This window comes from Carya illinoinensis, chromosome 11 (assembly GCF_018687715.1).
Source record: "Carya illinoinensis cultivar Pawnee chromosome 11, C.illinoinensisPawnee_v1, whole genome shotgun sequence".
Lineage (NCBI taxonomy): Eukaryota > Viridiplantae > Streptophyta > Magnoliopsida > Fagales > Juglandaceae > Carya > Carya illinoinensis.
This window is the reverse complement of record NC_056762.1, coordinates 20,158,761-20,184,722: the sequence shown is the minus strand read 5'-3', so window position 1 is coordinate 20,184,722 and position 25,962 is coordinate 20,158,761. Positions and strand designations below refer to the sequence as shown.

Genomic DNA, 25,962 nt, shown 5'->3' with positions numbered 1-25,962 from the left:
CCTAATAAACAGATATGGGCTCCATCAAAGGATGACATTTTTAGTGTAAAATCTGCCTATCATTTGGAACTAAACAAAAAGAGAAAGCTGGTTGGGAAAACCCTATATGAATTAGCAGGAAAAGAAGGATGGACAATTCTATGGAAGTTAACAGTCTTCATGCGTAAAGTGCTAAATAATTGTCTCCCAACCAGTTTGAACTTGTTCCAAAGAAAAGTGCTTCAAAAGCCAAATTGCCCAATATGTAAGAGGGAAGAAGAAACTATAAGCCATGCATTGTGGTGTTGTCCAGTTGCTACAAATTAACGTTTGGGCAGAGAAAGGAAGCACTACAACAAAAAGTGGCTTTTCCAGCCAAAATTTCCAATGACAAAGATTATGCCGAAAATAGTAGTGTTTTTCCTCTACTGACATCCCATTTCTGGCATGTCAACAATGTATCAGAATATGCATCTAATTCTGGCATTTTTTAAATTGTCTCAATAAATAATATTAGAAATATGTTATTGCGGCGAGAATTGGGTTTTCCGCGGCAAAAAAATTCTGCCACAAAATCATTTCATGCATTTTTGTCTACTCTCTCTCCTCTGCCTCTTTATCTCCCGTGGAAAGCATTTCACTCCCGCGAAGGCCAAAGTCTAGAAAACTTGAATATGCCCTAGCCTATCGTTCGGCCACCACCAACTTCACCGCTGGCTACTCACGGCAACCATCTATTTTCTCCATAAATCCTTCCATCCGAGAACTCCTCCTGGATCGATTTCTATCGACATCCAGTTGCCCCACTCAAGCCGGCCCCCTTATTCGATGGTTTAATCGAACCACCTGAGGCCAAACCAGATGTTCCCGGCCTCTCATCTAGTTGCTGAGTCTCACTAGTGAGGCCGTAGTGGAGGGCATTAAGCAAAACCTATGCCCGAAAATCATTCAATAGACTGTCCATGACTCGGCTTCTGGGGCAAATCTAGGTAACAATTTCTTGTTATGTGAGTTCGTGTCCCCTGTTCGTCTTCCAATTTCGTGTTAAATTTGCCTAGATTTTCCTGGTGAACATTGCTACTTTTCTGTAAGATAAGTTTTCCCGGAATCCATTGTTGATGCCAAATTTTCATTTACTGTCCCCAAATGAAAAACAGAGTCTGAACCATCATTGGAAAAAATTTCCTACCATTTCCGATCACTTTGTAATTGACAATATATAAATTATAAGAAAATTTGATTTTTTTCATGCTCCATTCACATCATCATTGTAACCTTTGAGTGCAATGTTTTCATTTGTGGTTTGATATATGCTTTCATTCATGTGTACAACTACACCCACATCTTGTTAGGCTGTATTTAATTGACTTTGTTTTGCCTCTGGTACCCGATAGTTATAGGTTGCTATGTGATTAGTACCCTTCAACGCATTTGTAAAAAGTACCTCTGATCTATTAATCTGCTTGCAAGTATTCCTCATTCGTGGTATGATTCCAACAATTGAAATTAAGTTTCTCATATATAACTGTTTTAAATATTTAGTTGAGTGTTTTTTTAGAGATTTAACCTGGACTGATATGTGTATATAGAATACATTTATCTCATGTCATCATTCCAACGAGCAGGCCACAACACCTCTGTTGGTTAAAAAGCTCCAAGGTCCCTCCTAAAGAATCAGAAGGTGAAACCTTAATGCCAAATCCAAATTCTGTTTTAATTCCTTTAGAGATAGTACACGACAATCTCTTGATGCATCGCTTTTGGATTAAAAATTTCTTGCTTCTACTTCGGATTTCCTGAACTTGCTGGTAGACATGGTTCGGTTTCATGCACAATTGAAATTATTTTCTATTATGTTTTGGAACCCTACTAAATTTGAGGACAACTGTAGATACCCCTACTTCATATATATATACTTATCTATACTAAGTGTTTGGATATGAAGTTACTCTTCAAAAAGCTAGGTGCATGTGTTTTGTCAATTACCTACTGCTGGTTTATTTGTTATGCGAACTATTGTGTTTTAGAGGTTTTGGTCAAATGGGAACTTTAAACATCTTTGGGTTGCTGAATTCTTCTAAGTGCGGTAGGTTGGACTTAATCCCTATAGATTTGACAAAATATTTCATTTAGCCCACTCTGGATTAGATACTACAATAACCTATGTCATAATTAACTATATGATTATGCACTTACAGTTTAAGATAGATACATTAATAGAAATATTATGTGAGTAGCTAAACCTTGATGGACTATGGGGATTTAATACATCTAGATATTATGTTGGGTTGGGATTTGCCTGGAATTTTTAGAGTTTTAACAATTTTGCCCTATGTATCTATTGTTTTCTTGCATGTAGGCAGTTTAGTTGAATGAAATTGTTAAATGTTGGCTTTCCCCTACTTACTTTTATTGCTATTTTAAGTCTACTTTGGTTTGTACCCGTTAACCAAATCACGTGAGAATTAGGAATTGTATTGGATTTTTCCTTGATAACTACAGTTTATGAATCATAGCTTGACAAGTTTATTGGGCATCAACTACGTGACCTACTCAATCTTCACCTACTTAAGCATATTCAACACACTCAGAAAATTTTTTACTTTCCTTGGTTCATCGGAGTACCACGTGAGACTCCCTGATATATATTATATTATGGTCCTTAATTTTCGGGAGGTAGGGACTTATGCTTAGCAAGTTTGGACATTTCCTACCTAGAATATTATCGGTTTGGCCACTCAGAACCTAGTCCCTTTTCTGTTATTATAGATTACTATAACATTTTTTCCTTAGTTATGCACAGACTATTCAGTAGGTTATGAGAATTATCCTCAAGATATATCTTCAGCTCTACTCCAACAAAATAATATTTCCTAACAGGCTGATGTTACAAGCTTCTCAATGAGAGGAATACACTAGTAATGTCTACTGTACATAGGTTAACATATGGTATTTGTCACCCTTTCAACTAGCTTTTTCAAACTTTTTAAATGTGACAACATGTTCCCAATTCCTTATGCTTCTTCAGTAATGTACTGAAGGACTCGTAAGACCTCAAATGCATGTTACACTTGAGTTCTTACCACTTCTCTCTCTCTCTCTCTCTCTCTCTCTCTCTCTCTCTCTCTCTCTCTCTCTCTCTCTCTCTCTCTCTCTCTCTCTCTCTCTCTCTCTCTCTCTCTCTCTCTCAGAATGTGTGTACCCTGCACAGCTGTGTATATGTCACACAGCTTCTCTATAAATGCATCCTATTGGTTTAATTATCATTTTCCTGATTACTGGATTTCTATTACCAATATTTGATCTTAGCTTTCACACTATCTTTTCTCACCTCATGTTTAGATGGACAAGGCGTGGATGAGTATTGAAGATAGATTTATGTCTAACGAGTATGCAATGGGGGTTAGCCATTTCATGTATATGGCTAAGGAGCATGCACAAGGGGGCATTGACATTAGGTGTCCGTGCCGTAGATGTCGTAACATGCTCTTCCAGCCAATAACCACAGTCGAGGAGCATTTATTTATTATAGGGATTGATCCTTCTTATAAGGATTGGATTTTTCACGGTGAAGAGGAAGTGTTGGATGTTAATTCATCAGAAGAAGGTGATGATGCCAGCGGAAATGATGCCTATATTGATGATATGGATGAGCTGCTGGATGACATTCAGGCTGGAGCTTCTATGGATCAGTCCGGAGGTTTGCAAATACTTGGTATTGATGGTGTCACACCTGGTGGTTCTTCAGCAACCTTTTTAGAATTGTTAGAAGATGCACGGAGTCCACTTTATCCATCATGCTTGACGTTTTCAAAGCTTTCTTTTATCGTAAAGTTGCTTTATATAAAGACAGTTGGTGGTTGGAGTGTTAAATCCTTTAACATGGTCATCAAGCTCCTGAAATCTGCATTTCCTGACGCTCTTCTCCCTGACTCATACAATGATGCATGCCGATTGGAACGTGGCTTGGGGTTTAATTACACAAAGATAGATGCTTGTTTGAATGATTGTGTCTTATTTTGGAAGGAACATTCTGATAAAGAGAAGTGCCCAAAATGCAACACTCCGAGATGGGTGTTAAGTAGTACTAAGCAAAAGAAAATTCCACACAAAGTGCTCAGACATTTCCCGTTGGTCCCAAGGCTGCAAAGACTATTTGTTTCTAATAAGACTGTCGGGGCAATGAGATGGCATGCTACTGAACGCGTCAACGATTATAATGTGATGAGGCACCCTGCAAATTCGAAGGTATGGAAAGATTTTGACGTGCAGTACCCTCAGTTTGCTTCAGATCCTCGTAATGTGAGAATTGGGTTAGCGAGTGATGGGTTTAATCCATTTAACAATATAGCTAAACCCTACAGTATATGGCCAGTGATTCTTGTAGCATATAACTTGCCCCCTTGGTTATGCATGAAAGATCCATACCTCATGCTTTCGTTGCTAATTCCTGGCCCAAAAGCACCAGGCAACGATATCGACGTGTATCTACGCCCTTTAATTGAAGAACTGAAGTTTCTATGGGAAGTGGGTGTCAATACATACGATGCATTTGCAGATCAATCGTTTCGATTACATGCAGCATTACTCTGGACCATTAATGACTTCCCAGCGTATGCTAATCTTTCTAGGTGGAGCACAAAGGGAAATTGACATGTCCTACGTGTAATGGTAGTACGGATTCATTGTGGCTGGTCCATGGGCGAAAGCACTGCTACATGGGTCATCGGCGGTGGTTGTTGCCAGGGCACAGGTGGAGATCTAAAAAAGTTGAATTTAATGGTAGTACTGACCATCGGCAAGCACCTATACATTTGTCGAGAGAGGCTATCTTGGAACAATTGAGAGAATTGCAAGATGTACAGTTTGGTAAGTTATCAAAAAAGAGGAAACGCACAGCCAATGAGTTGAATTGGACCAAAAAAAGTGTATTCTTTGAGTTGCCTTATTGGAAATCCTTGGAATTGAGGCATAACCTAGATGTCATGCATATTGAGAAGAACATATGCGATAGCGTATTAGGAACTTTGATGGATATCGAGGGAAAAAGCAAGGACACAGCCAATGCCCGTCGGGATTTGGCCAACCTAGGCATACGGAAAGAATTACACTTACAACAAGATGGTGATAGTTGTTCAATGAGACTGGCTTGTTACATGCTAAATAAAAAAGAGAAGAGATCTTTTTGCGAGTGGTTAGCAAGTGTTAAGTTCCCTGATAGTTTTGCCGCGAACATCCCCCGATGTGTTAATGTACGTGAATCAAAGATCTTAGGCATGAAAAGTCATGATTCTCATATTTTCATGCAACGATTACTGCCAGTGGTGATTAGTGGCTACTTAACCAGTGATGTACGGCAAGCTTTGACTGAGTTAAGTTCATTCTTCAAGAAATTGTGTGCACGAGCATTAAACATTGATGTTCTGCACCGCCTACAAACTGATATCTCTCTTATTCTTTGCAAGTTGGAAATGATATTCTCACCTGCATTCTTCGATATAATGGTGCATCTTGCTATTCACTTGCCACAAAAGGCATTGCTTGCGGGACCTGTCCAGTATAGGTGGATGTATCCTTTTGAACGGTATCTAGGGAAGTTCAAGCGTTATGTAAAAAATATGGCAAGACCTGAAGGCTCAATTGCCGAGGCCTATATTCATGTTGAGTGCCTTACATTTTGTTCGATGTATCTCCATGACATTGAGATGACTTTTACTAGGGAAGAGCGAAATGTGGATGTCGGTCCAGACCATACACCGGGTAGTATGAGTGTATTTTTTCAAAAGGTGAGATCAATGGGTTCGTCCTCCACTGATAGATTGGATGATCAGCTATTTGCAAAAGCTGAGTGGTATGTACTTAACAATTGTCCTGAGATACAACATTACCTAGAGTAAGTATGGCACGAGAACTTTCAACCAGATAATCTACCATATTTAAATTGTAAAACACATTGTAAACTGACTCTATCCAAATTTTCTATGTTCGTAGTCAGCACTATAACAAGATTAAAGAAGAGGACCCCAGCAATGTTGATCGTAGGCACCAGACCGAATTTGGGCAATGGTTCAAGAACCATGTAAGTTATAATGATGTGTTTCTTGAACATAGATACATTTTCGCTCAATAAATATAGATGTAAGTTATTGCAGAGTGGTATTTTATTAACCTATTGCCTCTATGGTTGTTAATAGATTCGAGAATTGCATATCTTGAATCCAGATGAAGTTACAGATGAACTTTATGCTCTTGCTTGCGGACCAGATCCTTGGGTGGGAACATATAGTGGATGCATCATGAATGGAATTCGGTTTCACACAAAAGACCGTGAACAACATCGACACAGCCAAAATAGTGGGGTGGTTGTTGCTGGGGTACATAGGGTGATGCCGGTTGATTTCTATGGTGTGTTGAAAGAGATCCTTGAATTACGCTACATGGGGTGGCATCTTGTGTACTTGTTTAAATGTGACTGGTGGGACGTTGGTGATCATAGACGTGGCATACGTGTAGGGGACCATCTTACAAGTGTGAATACATCAAGAAAGTGGTATTAGGATGAGCCTTTCGCCCTTGCATCTCAGTGCTCACAAGTATTTTATTTAAAAGATGATAGTATGGTGGGGAATTGGCAAGTGGTACAAAAGATAACCAATAGGAATGTCTATGACATTCCACCCGTCCCAACTGCATTGGATGATGGTGAGGACTCCTCTGAAGGTGATGCATTTCAAGAGGAAGAAGCTAGTACTGAAGATTTTCCGATCAATGAAAGTGATACTGGCTTGGGAAACACATTGCATCGGGAGGATGAAGAACTAATTGTTGTTAATGAGGTAACTACGCTACCTCGTTCTACTCCCGACGATGCCGACCAAACTTTTATTGAAGATGATGTGGATGGTGAAGACTATGGCGATCATCCCAATACTGACCATTATGAGTCTGAGAATGAGGATGACTCCCAATCGAATTTTGAAACAGAATCTGAATAATGTTTGGTCTAATTGCATGTACTTGGCAATTTCCCTATATATTTACTAATGTGGTAATGTAGAGTTACTTTCGAACTCGAAACCTTAGGGTAATCAAACTGATCAGTAGGCTTTTACTGGTTATGCTGCCTGTAGGTGTAGAACAAGTATTTATGATTATATGAACAAGTAGGTTCTAACATTTGTACTCTTCAGTACATTTCCTTACTGCATGCTAGAGGGTTTTGATCCATGTTTTAAGCATGTAGAAATAGGTTTTAATTAAGACCAAAAACCCATCCTGATTATTGAATAAAACCATGCAATACCTTTTAATGAAGATGGGTAACAACTTCCTCTTTACACTTGTATAATGAAATGAATATGCTCTGTTGTTGCTGATGTACAGTTATGGACAAATACATATGTGAATATTTACATAGGGTTTTCATTTCCCTTTGGCACATATATACATCGGGGATGTATTTTTGTTATATGATGTGCTCTGCCTATCATCTGTCCGCTGTTCTTCCAATACTCTCTCACAACATTGAGTCTATTAATATATATCAATTATAATGTATGGGTGATGTACTGAAGTTTCCAGTGAATATTCTACAACCTCTGATGTTGTTAGTTTGCAATATTTGGGTATTAGTATCAGGACAAGGTTGTATCGGCCTGTTTCTATTGCTTTGAATTAGTACAAGTGAAGTTTTCTATGATGGTCTTATTCTTTGTTTGGAAGCAAGCTTGTATTTAATGACTACTGAAGTTTCAGACTCATTAAAATAACTTCACTTTATCATTTGCTATGTTCTAAGCTATGAATATTCAATACCAATACCTTTCTGTTGGAGTACTTCAATAACCTGAGAAATGTTAAATTTTATAGCAAAGTTGTATGGTTCAAAACATCATTAGGAGTATTTGTTTATGGATTGTTGTTTTTAGTTAGTAAACGTCCACAATGCATTGTATGAATTGAGAGTAATATATATATATATAGGTACAATTTATATTCTTTCTCTTTAGGTAATGGCAAAGGAATTTTGTCATATATATGCATAAATCTAAGAAAAACATGGCAGATAAAGGATGAGTGAGAGAGAGAGAGAGAGAGAGAGAGAGAGAGAGAGAGAGAGAGAGAGAGAGAGTACTGGAAATTCAATAGTGTGACTGGTTGGTACAAACTTTGACTTAAATGCCACTTGTTTGCTTATGCCAAATAACAAATGAGTTATGACTCTTAAGTTTGTACTAGACTTACTAGGAAGCTTGGATGCATCTATGGATTGATGTAAATTTGTATGAATTTAAAATGCAGCATGGCTACCTGTCATGGAGGAGTGATTTGTAGCCATGCAAGGCCTAATTTACTCTCATGTGTATTAAAATTTCCTGTTAGTAGAAGCTATTATATATAGCTTCATTTGTGGGGTGGTGGTGCTCTTCCATACTTACAGCAAGAGGCTGGCATTTGCATCATTCAAAGCTAAAGTGATATATTTACTGGTTATACATTGTTCTTGTTGTTATAGTGTTAAATATTTTACAATTAAAGTGAAATACTTGCACAGATATGCTGATGTACTTATTTTCTATATACAACCAGTGATGCGTTTATCTATCAACCCTTAGAGACTATGGATGTTGGTAATGCAGGATGTTAAGTAGCTAAAATGACATATAACAGACTCTGAGTTTTCCTAATAGACGTAATTGACTCATGGCAATGGATACAGTGGGAATGGTTCTATATTAGGAGAGAATTTATTGGCTACTGAAGTTTGGCTACTACAAGCTAAGTTTAGTTGGCAAAATGTGAACTGTTGGTGATTGAGAGAGCAAGAGGAATGACTTTACAGGAAATTCAATCATTCTAGATGTCACGGTACGATTGTACAGATATTTGAGACAATGTAAACAATGCACAGTAGTACTATCTGTTGGAATGGGTCTAAAATTATCGTGTTAATTTAAATTGGAAATTCTAAAAGAACTAACTAGCTAAAAGCACAATTAATTATTTGGTTAATTGGTTAGTGGAGATTCATGTGGTTATTAGACTAAAGTAATAATAAATTGGGAAAATCAAACCCATAGGCATTGCACACGGCTAATGACTAAGATATGAGCCCCAAATATTGAAAGCATATGTGACGACATCACGTGCAGCAAGCTCTATACACGATGGGAATAAATTAAAAAAATGTATAAGAGCCATGGATTGTAGGCAAGTCATTGCGCGGTAAGCACCCTGCAATACGTGGGAAATCTAAAATTTTGGGCACCTTTTCCAAGGAGTGAAGTCAGAAAGTGGTTGAGTTTGGTATACTTCCTGGTTAACATCATGAGTTAAGTTGCTTTATGTAAATCATGGTTACGTTCCTAGGTTTTGAAGAGATATATAAGCTGCCCTCTAATGCCCATTACCAATGGAGGAAGCTGAGGGTTAAATGAAGTTTGGCTATGCGAGTTTCTGTCCTCTGGGAAACTCAACACCTACATAGCAGCAGCAACCGACCCCAGCTATTCAGTTGTTCAAAGCCTTCCCACTGCGAATTGCCCTGTGTGAGTCCTCCTTACCTTTTACTCTTTACATGCAAACTGTTCAAATGTTGTTTCTATAAACTGACTACCTCTACTTCTTAAGCTTTGAAAGTTAAAAAAAAAATAAAGAACAGAGGTTGTATTTGTGCCTGAATATGATGGGGTTCAATAACCTGAGAAATCTGTTGTCAATGGTGCGATAATAGAATATTTTTTACACTGGCATTTGTTATTTCCCTCAGCTAGAAGTAACTTCTCATATTTCTGTAGGGTTCATTCTCTTGCAGCATTTCAACTTCAGTTCTGTGTGCAGGCTGTAATAATAATTTTTATCTTTGGACTTATGTATCAGGAATTGCCAAATATGCTGCTTAGGTCAAAGGATATAGATGTACGATATTATAACTTGTTCCATTTTGTGATAATATGTATTTGTAAAAGACTAAGTTTGTATTATCTAGAAATGTGCAAATAATAGATGGTGTGACACCCTAATAATTATCTGGTCCCTATGACCATCAATATCTCAAAAATATGGTTGCTTTTGAAATACATGGCATTTGAAGGCAATTGATGAGAATAGAGTATGTTTTAATGGGGACTATGCATTGGAAATCCTTGGAAATCTGTGCCACTGATGGTCACTAAATATTCCAGGGCAATGATAGTTACTAAATATAGTATGTATGTGATGATATTTTAAGAGAAAAGGTCACTGGGATTTTCTATTTTTCACTGTGTAAGTGTTTATAACAAACATATGTAGTGTGTATACATATAATAATAGCTTTATGTATATGCTCATCTGTAGTGTCCATATCTGTTATATATATAGCATAACTTTAGTCCTGTCAGATGGTTGTATGGTATACCAAATATACGATTCATAGAATTTATGGAAATATACAATCTGGCCTTTCATTGTAGATATGCATGAAAAGCTGATATTAACAATTTATTATATGATGTAGCTACAATGAGAGGAACAAAGAATGCATGTGGTGGACGTGGTGGCAATCGCACATCAGTACATGGTAGAGGCCAAGGGGCACAAACTCGAGCACACATTCTAAGGGACGAGTCTGTTTCATTTTCAGATGCATCCACTCAAGGCCCAAGTGTCGCACCAGAGGATGACACAAATCCTGTGAATGAGGCTGAAATTGCTAACACGCTAGTTGAAGGTATATAAGATGATTAATACACAAGTTTCAAAATTGTACCAACTGTCTATTAAATAGAATTGGTACATTGTCCATTTGCAAGTGGTAATAAGGTGATAAATAACATTTCCTGCTTTCATTGTGCAAGCTCCTCCCACTCGGAAGTGTGGAAGAGGACCAGCAAGGTGTTCCCAATTTGATCGCATTCGGAAGTTTGGGAAAGTGGCGGTGGAGATTAAGGATGGGCAAAGAGGAGTATCATGTGAAAATACAACGATATTTTCAACACGCGTGACATGGATTATGAAGTTGTATGCCGACATGCGTCATGCAAGCTGGACTCGTGTTGATAAACTGAACAAGGAAGAGCTAACAGATCGTGTCAGGGTAAAGATTATGGCATATGATTACAGCAAATTATGACTGAGATTTTAATTTGCTATTTTCAGTGACACTAACTAGTTGATACATGTAGGCTGATTTTGAATTGGATTGGTCTAAAAGCAACCATCGAGAGATAGTGGCAATGGCACTTGCTCAGAAATATCATGATTTTCACTACCTATTACACTGTAAATACCAAGAGTATGAAACACATGAGGCAGCCCTTTCTGGAGGGACAAAGATGGTGGACAAAGCTGTGTGGGAAGCTTTATGTGAGAGATGGGGGAGTGAGGAATTTAAGGTAACAAAACTGTACTCTCAGTCTTTACAGTTTATTAGCAGCTTGTATTTAATTCTTGTACCTGGACGTTGGGATTAATTACATTGTGTCAATGATAGAACCTATCAAGGCGGAACAAAAGTAATTGGAAAAATCAAAGGATAAATCACACGGGTGGCAGGAAGTCATTTGTTAGGCTAATGGAGGAAAAGGTGAAGTTATACAAGCATTTAACAAAGTCATATAGTGTTTTTCTTCCTGTTTCCAATGAATATTTTACTTATTAAACTGATGTTAAAATCATGAAGCGGGAACAAGCTCCAAATCATGTTGCTTTCTATCGGGAGGTGCATTGGTCTACAAAGAATGGTAGATTTATTACTGAAGCTGCTGAGCACAACTACGTGAGTTATAATGGCTATATATTTTGAGAGTTTTATAGATATTTGTCAGGACAGTAATTGCTTAGTTCTCAAACACTGATTTCTGATTTGTGTCTAATGTAGAATATGATGCTTGAGTGGATGAATGAGATGGAACCAGAAGATAACAATGATGAGAATGCCAATGCAGTGTTTAAGGAGGTGTTGGGGTCCCGATTGGGCTATGCTAGAGGTTTAGGACACTTAGTTATACCTAAACCATCTCAATCCTTGCTATCCAATTGGGATTTTGAACGTCTTAGGGAGGAGAATGAGAAGAACAAGGCAGAGAATGAGAAGAACAAGGCTGAGGCAGAGTTGTTCAAGAAGAAATTTGAGACATTTATGAATGATTTGCAAAAGATGAATGCTTGTTTTTTAGAGTGTGACAGGCTTAATGAACGTGTTACAGAATTAGAGTCCCAAAGGGAGTCTCAACGGGAGACTCCAGGAGATGCGTAGGCATCCTCCCCTTCAAATCACTTTTGTTGAATTTTTTATGGTATTTTGAACCTTTGCTGGAGTAGCATAGAAAATGCATGAAGCATCCTTTTGTTGAGCATCCTTTTGAATGATATTTTATGAGTTGGTGGTTTTGGAGTGGTAATGAAGATGCTAGGACATTTTTGTGTACCAGTAGTGATGGATACATACTTTTGTTTATTTTCCCTAAAGAGAAGTGTCAAAGATGCCAGCCCATGGCCTTTAGAGTAGGGAACAAGTATGTGTTATTTATATTTCATTGCATGCTGGTTATTACTTAATGCATTAGGCGGCCAATAAACGTGGTAAGCACTGGTGTGTTACTTACCTGGTCTATTGAAGATTATAAATGTTATAAATACATCCAGATTACTATATCTTCCTGGTTCACTTGTAGTTAGAAATACACTTGCAGTAGTTGGAAATGATAGTAGAATAACATTTTCAGCAATCATAGAATGATGGGGAATGTCACTGCTGTCAGATAAAGAGACTTGCTTGACTATGTAACTATGTGGTGTCAGGTTAAGACATATAAGGAATATGTGTTTCAAACATAGAATATTGTAGTTATTCTTCTAACATTGATAGTCTAGGTGAAGTCATGCCAAATAGGTGAATTTTTGTATAAGAGGTTACAAGAATATTGCTAAAAGTTGGTACACATCTAGATAACCTATGTACCCCAAATTCTGAAGGATGAATATGCAATACTCAATCTGTTTATATCTTCAGTGCTAGATAAGATACTTTGACAAAAAATAGGCTACTTTCACACTAATCTAGGCAAGACTGTAAGAGCAGTCTAATTGCCACCCAAGCACTATCGGGTTGAGTAAGTTGGGATGTCCCCAGGTAATAGGAAGCATGCAATTGTTGATAATGTGATATTATATTATATTATGGTTTCTGAAAAAATGCATTTGACCATAACATTTTAGAATGACATCTGTTTTTACAAGCTTCTATGTGACATTTGCAGATCTACTATGTTCAAACACAAGATGCCAAGGGTGAGTTATGAAGCTCCATGCATGCAGCAAAAGAAGAATGCTCCAGCAAAGATTGGGAATGAAGCACATGGTCCTTGTATGCATTATATGGTTTGCACAAGTGTGGTTGGATAAAATACATGCAGTTTCTTTTGTGTATCTATGGCTTTAACCGATATTCAGATATTTTGTAAAAAAATTAATGCTGGTGACATGCTAAATCCCAATAGACCATATGCTTTTCTTATATATTCAATATATAAGAAGGTTTCTTATCCCAATAGACCATGCACCTTGGTTTTGGGCATTCACATTCAGGTATTATATTGTTTGGGCAAGTTACCGACTAGCATTAATGCAAACTGTTAACATCAGGGTGGGTGAATCTCAGGCCGACGACATTTGTTTTTCAAACTGAGTACCTCTGAAATATTAATGTATTATTTTGAATTGATGTCTAGCTAATTTCTCAACAATGTAAGAAATCACTACAATAGAATTCAAAATACATAAATTCGATCAACATTAATCTTACAACAAATAAGAATGTTGCAAAAATAAATAAATAAATAGGTATTAATAATAATAATAATAATAATAATACCTTTACCCCTATTATTTATCGTCTCCAGAAAACGATAAATAGAAATGGTAGGACCCCTGATTTGGGACAATATACAAATGCCAGTGGAGCATTTGTTTGGGACAAATGGATTCCCTAGGTATTAACCAAAAGCTGTGAAGCTCAATTTATGTCCAAATTGAGTTATTCTGGCAAACCGATACTATGGAAAAAATAGTTGCTTTCATTACTATTTATCAGCTTTTCTTACCAGTACATATATAGGTATATCATATTTCCGGGAATTATTTTGTCCCAAATGATCATCTCTTGTGACGAATAACACGGGAAATTGCTATTTCCGGTAACTTTCTAATGCGGGAATTACTATTTCAAGAAGACAAAATTACCAGAATAACTTATCTGGGATGACCTACATGTCGTAGGAAACTTCTATTTCCGGCTGGTTACACTCCTTGGAAATACTAGTTTCCAATATACTAACATATCAGAATATAATATTTCTGGTGTTAAATTGCTGGTAGAAAGTCAGCTTTTCTAACGATTCGGTGATGCCAGAAAAAGTCATAATTTCGGACATTGCAAAGTCTCGCAAGAACTAATAGCATCTTGGGCCAGTTATTTCTGGTGACTTTGCTAGGACCTAAATATGCCAGAAATAGCTTATTCTGGCAGGAAATGGGAGTAATTGGGACCAAATTAAGCCCTGTATAGAATTGAAGCTATGGTGAAAAGGACATAGGGTCAGTTTGGATAAAGATGGTTGAGAGGCTAAGGGAGAAAGACTTGGAGCTGATAGTAATTGTCATGATAAGTATTTGGCTGAGGCGAAACAAGTTTGTTTTTGAAAATGATTTCCTCAATCCAAGTACGACTTTTAATCATGAAAATGTGAGTTTGGAGGAGTATAGACAAGCTCAATCTTCCCAGTAGCTTTTCCCAATGAGAGAACAAGTTGATAGAGGTTTGGTGAGATAGATTGCACCTAAGGAAGGGGAAGTGAAGATAAATTGGGATGCAGCTTTTCATCATATATTTATCTCAGTCTATGTTTTAAAAGATTAGGAAAAAAAAGTATAATATTTTCCAATATCCGTGTTGAAATTTTATGCCTTTTTTTTTAAAAAAAATCAGAAAGTAGACATTTCAATAATTATAAATTGGATCGGTACGTTTAAGTAATCTGCAGCAATTGCTTTAGATCACTAAACCCTAATGAAGTCAATGCATTCGGCCACAATCTGACAACCACTACAAACAAGTAACCACAATAAATTAAAGTGCAAATAATTACAAAATGGATTGTTCTACAGCCACCGCTGGGGGCTCCCGCTTGGCTTAGAAAAGTTTTTTTTTTTCAGTTTTTTTTTCATATCATTTTTTAATATTTTTAAACATTTTGAAAAAAATAAAAAAATTCATAATAATATTAAACAAATTTTTCTTCATCATTAAGAAAATAATAATAATAATAATAAAATAAAATGCTGGGAGCGGTAGATCAGTTTATCAAATAAAGCTTATAATTATAACAGATTAGCCTGATCAGTCTTCATTATATCCGCACCATTACGGAAATCTAGAAAATTAATATTGGTACTTTATATAGCTACTAGCTAGGTCATATTATTACATGACGTGGATCTCCCCAAATGTAGGGTCAGCCGATGAAAGCTCATGCATATTGGTTCATCTGGGGGCTGATCAATCTGATCCACTATACAAAGAAACGTAATAATGGTTTTAATTACTTAACCATTAAATCATACACATACGTCGATCACTTCAATTTGAACCAGTTCATGAATTTCAACTTGGGGAGGTAGTACTTGTTCCGATTCTTCTTGATGTTGGATGGTGAAGAGGATGATAAGGCCGGGAATGTCTTGGAGATCGAGTTTGATAAAACCAACAGATAAATTGCTTCAATACGTCCAAAACCACTCGATACAAAGAAGCTGGCACGAGGACTAGTACGGGGAAGACAAGCCAAAAGAAAGGCGGCGGGAAAATGAGCGAGGAAATCATGGAAAGAGCCAATGGAACTGAGAAATCTCCCACCCTCAAGCATAATGGCTCCTGTGTTAGAGTGACGGGGAGCTTGACAGAGATGAAAAGGAAGACCAACATGACAATGGCAAGGAAGATGAGAAAAAGGGGATGGTAGATGAGGAGGTAAAATTCCAAGTTGGCAATATACTCTTGAGGCCAAAGGTTGCTCTGGGATAAGAAAAACATAAGACAGGGGCTTGTGAAAGGTGGAACAAGATAGCGAAAATCCACGCTGAATCTCATTCTTCTATGAATAAATCTGCGGAGCAGCCACTATTCCGCAGCATCCATTGCACACTTTAGTAAAATTACTAATTTATCCCTACAACAAAAACACATCCTTCTCTCAAATTTCACTCATTTGAAAATGTGAAGCTCCCCCCCTGGTTCCGTGACTTCCGTCTGCACCCAACTCCTCTAGGCGCACCCTGCTTCGGCATCCTCTCCCCCACTCCCACCCGGTGTCACCATCCCTCTCTCCCCTGTGTTCCGTATGCACCCAACTCCTCTAGGCCCCCCGCGTCGGCATCCTCTACCCCATCCCCACCCCGCGTCGCCGTTCCCCCCTCCCCCGCATTCTGTCTGCACCTAACTCCTCCAGCCCCAACCCAGGGCAGCCCGACGTCGCTAGTTCTCATCCTCGATTTGCCTCCTCGAAAAGAACTCGTTCTCTACCCGGACTACATCCAGACATTCTACGAAGACACCCAACTGGAGACACGAAGACAGGTGCTCGAGAAAATCCCCGGGGTTGTACCCTATGTCTCTTCCTCCCTCTACATCCGTTCTCTAGTCTCTCCCACTACTATAATGGCTCGCATCGACACCGGGGCAAGTGGACCAGGACACATGGAAGAGGTCGTAAAGAGTAGTAAAATCCCATTGCGAAGGAGTTGCTCGAAATCTGGTTGGATCGCTGTGCTTGTGAGGAGAGAGAGGTGGCAGAGGTCGAGAGAGCTTATTTGGAGACGAGAGACGGGTTGGTCAAGAAAAAGACCATTGAAATTGATCTGGGCATGAGCTTGCCGAGGTTGTTTGGGCAGGAAATAATATGCGCTTTTGGGTGTATATATTTTTATTCAATGTAACTTTTCATTTTATTTTTTGTGAGATCCCTACACAAAAAACAACGCTATGCTTGGATAGTTCGATGGACTTATAACTATTTACTTGGCAGCAATCTGTTTGCAAATGATGCTAAGCTAGCACTAGATAAGTCCAGAACTGGTTTGCACAAAGATTGCACCGTCTTTGAATTCATTTTCTTCATAGCCTCCTATCAACAAGAATTGTCTTTTGTTTCTCATTCTTTAGATGATTTTACATGGTACATATTTAGAAAAGAAGATGAATGAACCATCCTCTCGAGATTATTTTGGGTCTTTGACGGAAGGAACCTCAATGAAATTTACCTCCAATTAGAAAGTGGCTTCAGCCGAAAGGTGGTTTGCACATAGATTGCACCGTCTTTGAAATTAACAACAATCAATAAAGAAAAACGCACAAGGCAAGGGCGCCTTTTGGACACTAGCAAAAATAAAGAAAACAAGCAGCTTTCCATTTAACTAATTTTGAATTTACCATCTACAATTGCGCAACAGAAACTTGCGAAAAGGGTGAGAGAAACCACTAGGCTTGTTGTAATACTAAAAGAAAACTACTACTTCTGTTATTTATCTTTCTCGAGTTTAGGCTTTCTTGGGCGACTTGGAGACCTTCTCGGATTTGGAAGTAGCGGTTTTCTTTGGTAGTAATACTGGGTTGATGTTTGGCAGAACTCCACCATTGGCAATGGTGACGCCTTGAAGCAGTTTCCCGAGTTCCTCGTCGTTTCTCACAGCCAAAAGCACGTGCCTTGGATTTATCCTATTTTTCTTGTTATCACGTGCTGCGTTCCCTGCCAATTCCAGCACCTGCATTTCATTCCAAGCATTTTTTCAGAACCATCAAAAGAGATGATGCCGAGAAAATACATGACAAACAAATGAGGAGATTGTTGATTTTTTAAGCAGGTCCTTGTACCAAGAATGTGGTGCTAGGCCACAGATGCAGGGGAGGTGTTATTTTTACACCGCTTTCGGTCAGGTTAGTGGAGGCTCGAAGGTGGCTAGAGGGTCGCCGCCAAGGTGGTCGATGGCGCTGCTGGGTGGCCAACAGAGGTCAAACGCACGTTTTGTATGCGATGTGCTGCTGGCTTGGCAAGGGAGGAGTACGCGATGCGGAATGCTTGGCGACAGAGGAATACGCGATGTGGTTGATTCCACTGGTACCGATAGCGTCGCCGGTGGCGTTGGGCAGAGGAAGGTGACGGCATGACACGACGAGGGCGAGGAATGAGGTTTTTCGCGAGGGTAATTCAAATGGGAGAAAAAAATTAAACCGGGCAAAACAAAACACACGTTTTGTAAAAAAAACAATAAAAATGACGCCACGTATGGTGTGCAGAGTGTGCAGCTGTACAGTTGTGGATGCGTAGTCTTACTCTTCTTCTATATATATCTATATATATATATATATATTCTCAAATGAAAAGTTTAGAACGTAGATCTTGGGGATCGAGAAGGGAGGGTCTAACTGGTCTACCTACCGTGCGTGGGCGAATGACATGTAAATATATATGTACTGTAGCAGCTAGCTAAGAGGAAGAACTTACTGAAATGGAAGAATTTGCAGGGAAGAAGATCAGATCGGGGCTTATCTAGGCTAAGAACTGAGGATCTGGTACTCTTGTCGCTGGGTAAAAGATATAAATAGAAGAGTTAAGGCTTTGTTCAAGGGCAAGATGGGATTTGAACTAAGACTGACACGCTGTTGGGCGGCAAAAAAATAAAATATAAAAATTACCCTGCGTGGTGTGCGCTTAGTTATAAGCAGATCTCGATGCAGGTAAACTCAGTAGTCAGTACGTAATCTAAGGAGCTGGCCTGTGGCCTTCCGGGTTATTTAGTTGGACCGCCTTTCGGCTTTTGTAGTTTTGTTAGTCGACGACCGAAAACCTTTAGAGGATCGTTTGAGAAGCAGCGGTCAGCAGCTGCTTCCTTGTTATTTCTCATCCCAATTTTCGCATTAACATTATATTGCATTGACGTTATTAGATTAGCAAAGGGCATTGCATGTTTTGTTTTATTTTATTTGAAATGTTTAAGAATGAACGAACAGCCAAAGTTAATGGTCCAAAATAAAATAACCCCCCACTTAAAAAAAAAAAAAAAAAACCAATAGTATTTCTCATCGATTAGACCCGTCCAGCTCCTTCGACATGTTTATCATGACAAACTCCGTTAATCTTCTATCAAGCCCCTAATTATTAGCTATCTCAAAAGTCAAAGAGAATATATTTCGATCTCCCTGACTCAGGGAAAAATATGTATTTGCCCATTTGCTAAACTCGCTCATTAATATTTCTTTATGGCAGCCAATTATACCGAATTTGCCCCTGCCATTAATTAGCTGGCCTTCAATCACTATAAATATATGAATTAATAAATAGGGAAAATGTGGTGTTCAGGGAGCTTTAGGAAGTGTTAGGGAGGTATTGGTTTTATAGACTTGAATTGTTATCAATCTCCATGCTTGTGTTGAATTTGTTATCAGTCTCCATGCTTGAAAGTTTCTAGGTATTGCTAATAACTATTGAAAATATGACTTGAGTTGTTCAATGAGCTTTAATTTAGGCAGTGGCATGGAGACTGATAAAAAATTCAGAATCCTTGTCAACTAGAAACTTTCAAGCAAAATGTTTTCCCAATACTAATTTTCTGCAATCTAAACAAGGCTATAGACCTTCTTTTGCATGGAAGAGCCTGAGGTTAGCAATTGATCAATAACTTAAAGAAGGTCTTATCTGGTGAGCTGGAAATGGTCAAAAAATTAATATATGAAATGATAAATTACCAAGAGATCAGAGCTCATGCAAAATACAATCTCTAGCTAAGGTACTTCAGGAAGATGCAATAGTAGTAGATCTTGTAGTTAAAGAGAATGGATGGTGGGACACTCAAATGATCAAGGATGTTTTTATGAGGAAGAGACAATGATCATTTATACTTTGCCTCTCTAAGTGTTGAAGATTGTGAAGATAAGCTTGTATGGAAATGTACATCTTTAGGAAAATTCATAGTGAAAAGTGCATATCACCTACAACAATATGGACAAGGTCTCATAGTTAGTGTTAGCGACATGTTTCGTACACCTTTGGGTTGGGTTACTGGCAGCTCGAGCCTTCAATCTATTCTTGCATACACAAATAACTCCAAGATCCAGTGACCGTGGATGGTGGCTAGACGGAGCCTATGAAGCTTAAGTTAGCCTTGAGTCAAGGAGGAGGTGAATATATTTCCAAATAAATTATTGACACCTTGCCTGGTGTCTGGAAAGCTGCCTTTACACCTGCATTTGAGGTCAACGATCCATGCTCTGCAGCCGAGTTAAGGGACACTCCTAAGCAGTCCTTATTGAATGCGGCTCTCTAGCGCAGACAATTAATGCGGCATGGCTTGACTAAACCAGGACGTGGAGTCTGATTGGAATTGTGTGCCTTTTCCTCTTCATGTGAAAAAAGGGAGAGAAGGTCCTATCCCTTTTGGCTAGCCTGACTTGATACCCCGATCCGTGCTTGGCTAGGTCAGGGGCTTCTTAAGTTGGCCGTCGAAAGGCCAAGTGGGCTTCGACCTTGCTTTGTATATGGTGCTTCTATTCATTAGGCCCTTGAGAAAATTCCTCTAACAGTTACCCCTCCAATTCCAATTCCTACTGAAAGGATTCGATGGGAATTTCTACAGACCCCCATTTTCCCGCTCTCGTTATGAATAAATAGGAGTCGTTTCCACTCCTATGTAGTTAGTTTACCTAAAGCCAGTTGCTCTGAATGCCATGTCGTGATTGGTTCCAAAGAGTGTGGCCTGACAGTTCCCTTCCTCCCAGTAATGGCATGTTCACACGGTTTTTTCCTAGGCCTAATGATATTCCCTTCATCCAGTGTGCAGGTGGTTTCAAACGACCTTAACCACATTCTCTCACATCTCTTCAAATTCGCAGTGTCAATGCTGCGAGAGTGCCTTTGCCACTCTAGAATATGAAAAGTTCCTCAGAGGTCAATATATAGGCACAAAAAGGCGAACGAGACATTTATCGCTCAACAACTCCATAGTCTGCCTAGGCTATTCTCACTCTCGGTGTTTGTCTCCATCTTTTTTTCTCCTCAATGGCTCCTAAAAAATCCAATCGGACAGTTTTGAGGGGCTCGTAGGGGCCTAGGACCATGGGATCCCCTAGCCCTTCCAGCCTGCCTGTGGGGGCAAGGCTCCCCGAAATCATTGTTGAGGGTCTGGAGTACATAGGGTCCTCGTGGCACTCATTGGTAACTCCCTCAGACCTTGATGCTTTGAGGCGGGCATACAACATACTGGCATGTATACTATTTGATATCCTACAGCAGGACGAAGGGGCTGAATACCCTGAGGGATTTATTGACAAGGTTGCACTACTGAGCGTTGATAGTTTGCTATGGCATCTCCCCGCCCATGCGGCATTGCGCTTGGTGACGTCCTCGATTCCACTTGGGCCCACCGATCGTTTGGCACATAGGCGGTTCGCCAGCCCACCAATTGAGGGAATAGGAATTTTGCCAGCCGTGTTTGAATCCTGATGATGATGACATCCCTCCACCCCCCTTTGGTCAGTCTTCAGGGGGGATTTCCATCCAACAGCCTCCCTGCTTCTCTATCGGGGGAAGGGGAGTTCTCACCCCCCCTAAGTCCAAAGGCATCATTCCATTCTTCTCAGGCGCTTTGGGAAGCAATTCCCTCCTCGCAGTCCTGGTGCGCCTTACTCTTGACTGGTGCCAGATCTTCACACGTTGCGCTGTGCGTCCCTCCTACAATCTCCTCGATCGTTGGAGGTTCTCCCGTGCTTTTGCCCAGGGAGAGACACTTAGCGACTTTGTTTTCTAGTGTTTCTTGGGGCTACTCTTCTTGGGGGTTGGGGGGCCAGGAGTTCGGAGTAGTTGCCATTGGTCGTCAAGTAGTTACGCCCCAACCGGCTAGTTCCTCGGGTGTTCTCGTTCAGGTCCGTCTTTGGGTATGGGTCCTTTCATCCTTGCATTTCTTGATATTTTTCTTACAGTTTTTGATGGGTGTTTTTATAGTAGGGTACCAAGCAGCTGCAGGTCTCAATGATGGGCAATTAGCCTAGTCCAAGGATCAAGAGCTCCGCTTCACAGTCTACACGGCCTCGGGTAAAGCCACGAACATGGGGAAGCCTTAGAAGGAGTTGGAAGGCTCTCTTGCTGACTTGCGTGAGCACCTAGCTATTTGGAATCCGACTAATGGAAGTCTTAGGAGGAAGTCATCCTATGTCATCACAATCTGGGGAGTGAGTTGGATATGCGGGAAACTATTCAGGAGATATTCAATCATTAGTTGGAGGAGCTCAAAAGGCTCCAGGCTGCGAATGCCTCACTGAGTTGAAGGTGCGATTATGCAATTTCCTCCCACCGGCGTGCTGAGGATAAGTTTATGTAGGACTTCGAGACTTTTTCAAAGAGGCAAAAATCCCTCCAGGCTATGCGAGATGAACGAGATGAATTGAGATCCACTTCCCAGCAATTGCAACATGAACTGTCGGGTGTAGCAAGTTCGGGATGAGGCATGGCGCTGTGGCTTTTTCTCAAGTTGCGAGGCACTAAGGGACCACTTGTTGTCGAGCCCCGACGGTGACCTATCTTCACTAGACTTCGAATCTGTGACCCCCAGCCCTGCGGCGCTAGAGGCGGGGTGTGATGCCTTGTATTTACATGTATTTTAAGTAAATAATTACTTCATTTATTAAGATTATGGGTCTTCTTGTTTTAAATTTTTGATGATTTACGTAGTATTATTTTACAATTTCTAACTATGAAATTTAATTCAATATGTTTATTGTTATTAATTATTGTTCATCATTTTAAATTGCCATTTTGAAATCTTTTTTTCTTCGATCAACTCCACCTGTTAAGAAGCCAAAAGCGAGAAAGAGGAAGAGAAAACAGTTCTTTGATTGGTCCATAGTGTAATCCTTAGAATGATTTTTTCTTTGGTACTAGTTTACTAATGTAAGGATATAAATTTTGTAGACTTTTGAAGAAGTCTCTTGAAGATTCTAGTGTTTTATTGCGGAAGAAAATGGATGCCCCTTGCTTTGCTTTGGGTATCTGGAAGTTAAACAACAACTCTAAGAAAGGAACAAGTTTTTCACCAACCTTCATTGACCGGTGAGTGGGCATTTCCCTTTGCTGATCTTTTATTGCTACTGGTCATCCATTTTAAGGATTTGTTTTTTCTAAGAACTGGAGCTTCTACATGCAGGGTTGTGTTTGGATCTTTGTAATATTTTCAAGGACATCATATCTACAAAACCCCATCTCATTTTTTCCGAGGAAACTTTTCCAGATCTTAAAATTGCAGCATCTCCTGCTTCAACAAATGAAACTTTCCTAGAGCCAAGGGTTTCACAATCTCCTGCTGCCACAACTATAGCTATCTTAGAGTCTAGGGATGCTCAATCTCCTGCTATTGTGCCCGACCTTAACATGGAAATTGAATGTCCTCGAAATATCGAATCCTTTGATGACGGCAGCTTCTTACACGAATTTGTGCCATCCCAAGCTAGATTCAAGCATTCTCCTCTTAGAAGACGTGACTTTACTCCTGCAACAACCAATAAGGAAAGCCAGACTAAGTCCTGCAAATACCTACAAAAACAGTCCTCTTAATTTTTTGGCCTTGCATTCAACTACCTGAGCCTGCATGACGTCAAAACCTAAGCCCGTTTTCCCAGGATGGCTCTACCCGACAATAATGGATGGGCCGACTCCACCTAACTACAAAGAAGGGTTGAACGCCCGCAGGGTAGACAGCCGTGAAGGGCCAGCACCACTGGAACATCCTACAGCCGCTTCCCTCCTCCCGAGGCAAGCCTAGGCTCCGGTGTCTCCTCAAACCCAACAACTTCCATTTCCCAGTCCCTAACCTCAAGAACTATTGTCTCGCTCTGACACCCAGGGCTTGGTCCCCTTGTCCTTAGGTCATACAAGCAATCCCCGTGATCAATCCTAGTACAAAGGAAACACCTTCCCTAGTCCACAACAACAACAATTCATTGGTGGTCAGCATAATAACAATAATGTACATTGCCAAATTTGTGGAAAAACTAACTATCAAATGTTGGATTGCTTTCACATAATGGACTACTCATTCCAAGGAAGACACCCACCCTCTCAACTCGATGCCCTTGTTGCACATATCAATATTTAAATAGAGAGTTAGTAATGGTAAGCTGACAGTGGTGTCGATGCACACATTAGAAATGAAATGAGGAATCTAAACATTCAACGACCTTTCCAAGGTGTTTAGATTGTGATAGTTGGTGATGGGGCTAGCCTTAATAGTCAAAACTTTAGTTCAAGCATTGTTTCTTCCTCTAAATCTCAATTTCTTCTCAAATATATTCTTCTCTTTAAGAAGAAATTGTCTCTATTCAAAAATTATGCTCAGATAATGATTGTTATTTTGTACTGACTTCCACATTTCTGATTGTGAGAGGACATCCTGACAAAGGCAATTCTCTTAGAAGGCAAGGTTGAAAATGGGTTGCATCCATTGCATCTACAAAGACCCACCAATAAAAATCAGCATGTCTTTATTACTTTTTTAGCACTTAAGACTACTCTTCCTATTTAGTATTCATGTCTTGGTCTTTCATCTAGCATGTATTTGTTACTTTTTTAGCACTTAAGACTACTTTTCCTATATAGCATTCATGTCTTGGTCTTTCATCTATATACTTGTTTCGAAATTAATAAATGAGCAAAACTTCCCTTTTTTTCTGATATGCACTCAAAAGATTTCTTTTGTGATTCATGTCAATTAAGGAAAAGCAAGAAATTACCCTTTACTGCATCCTCTCAAGTTTCACTTCTTCCTCTCAAACTCATACACACTAACAAATGGACCTCTTATATTACCTCCATTGGTGACTACAAATATTACATTATATTTGTTGATGATTTCTCTAGGTATACCTAGTTCTATCCTATAAAATCAAAAGCTAACACCTTTTATGTCTTTGTCAAGTTCCAAATGATGCTTGAAACACAATCTTCCTCTAAAATAAAAAGGCCCAAAATGATGGTGGAGATGAATTCACTTCTGGTCATTTTCAATCTCATGTAATTCAACATTGTATTTTTCATCTGAAAACTTGCCCCATACTTCCTATTAGAATGGACTGACCTAGAGAAAGCTTAGGCATATTCTTGAGACTAGTCTCACCTGACTTGCACATTCTGGTCTCTCTAACAAATATTAGGTAGATGCCTTTTTTACCTTAGTTTACATCATCAATCAATTGCCCATTGTTGTCCTTGATCATCTCTCCCCATATGAGAAACTATTTCAGCAAACAGCCAATTACTCAAGCCTTCGAGTGTTTGGCTGCAAGTGCTTCCCCTTGCTTTGATCATACACCTCAAATAGACTTGAATATAGGTCCAAAATCTGTGTTTTCCTAGGTTACACCCATGCAGGCTATCATTGTCTTGATCTATCTACCAACAAGGTATACCTCTCGAGACATGTCATTTTTTATTAAACAACTTTTCCAGCAAAAGAGAATGTCACTTCACACAAGTCCTCCAAGATTAGTGTCTCATCTAATAGTCATTTCTCCAGTAAGTTTACCTTCTTCCTCTTTTGATGTCTCTTTCTCTACTTCTAATATTGCTGTAGTTACTAGTGCAACAATACCACCTCCAGAGTCATCCCCATTGACTTCAACTTGACCTCTATCCTCAACCTTGAACTCTACTCCACCACAGGTACATGATGCAAACTGATAAAGTGTCAAAACTACATAATTAAGTTGCTAAAGTGACTAAATTGTTGAACCAAAATGAATTAAACACTTAATTATGGAGTAGACTATGACACTTGAGTAAATTAATAAATTCTGATATTTTTGTACTTAAAAAGATTTATAATGCGGTTGTTTTACATCAGAATTAATACCTCGTATTTTACTCATTCTGTATCTTACTTAAATGTTGCAGGGCACTATTAAAA

At 39.2% G+C, this 25,962-nt stretch overlaps 2 protein-coding genes across 2 annotated transcripts; both read left to right on the top strand.

Moving 5' to 3' along the window:
• Positions 1 to 3,321: 3,321 nt before the first annotated feature.
• LOC122282282 lies at positions 3,322 to 4,632 on the top strand. Its single transcript, XM_043094234.1, has one exon. The coding sequence runs from the start codon at positions 3,322 to 3,324 to the stop codon at positions 4,630 to 4,632; it is 1,311 nt and encodes a 436-aa protein (XP_042950168.1).
• A 65-nt stretch (positions 4,633 to 4,697) lies between these two features.
• On the top strand, positions 4,698 to 6,536 carry LOC122282281. Its single transcript, XM_043094233.1, has 3 exons — positions 4,698 to 5,830; positions 5,971 to 6,058; positions 6,174 to 6,536. The coding sequence occupies exons 1-3, from the start codon at positions 4,698 to 4,700 to the stop codon at positions 6,534 to 6,536; spliced, it is 1,584 nt and encodes a 527-aa protein (XP_042950167.1).
• Positions 6,537 to 25,962: the final 19,426 nt, after the last annotated feature.

Bases quoted from the DNA above. Each gene is read 5' to 3' on its own strand.
- LOC122282282 (XM_043094234.1), top strand. From the start codon at position 3,322: ATGGACAAGGCGTGGATGAGTATTGAAGATAGATTTATGTCTAACGAG.
- LOC122282281 (XM_043094233.1), top strand. From the start codon at position 4,698: ATGGGTCATCGGCGGTGGTTGTTGCCAGGGCACAGGTGGAGATCTAAA. The intron at 5,831-5,970 runs GTATGTACTTAA...CTATGTTCGTAG, and splicing joins CTATTTGCAAAAGCTGAGTG to TCAGCACTATAACAAGATTA. The intron at 6,059-6,173 runs GTAAGTTATAAT...GGTTGTTAATAG, and splicing joins GGCAATGGTTCAAGAACCAT to ATTCGAGAATTGCATATCTT.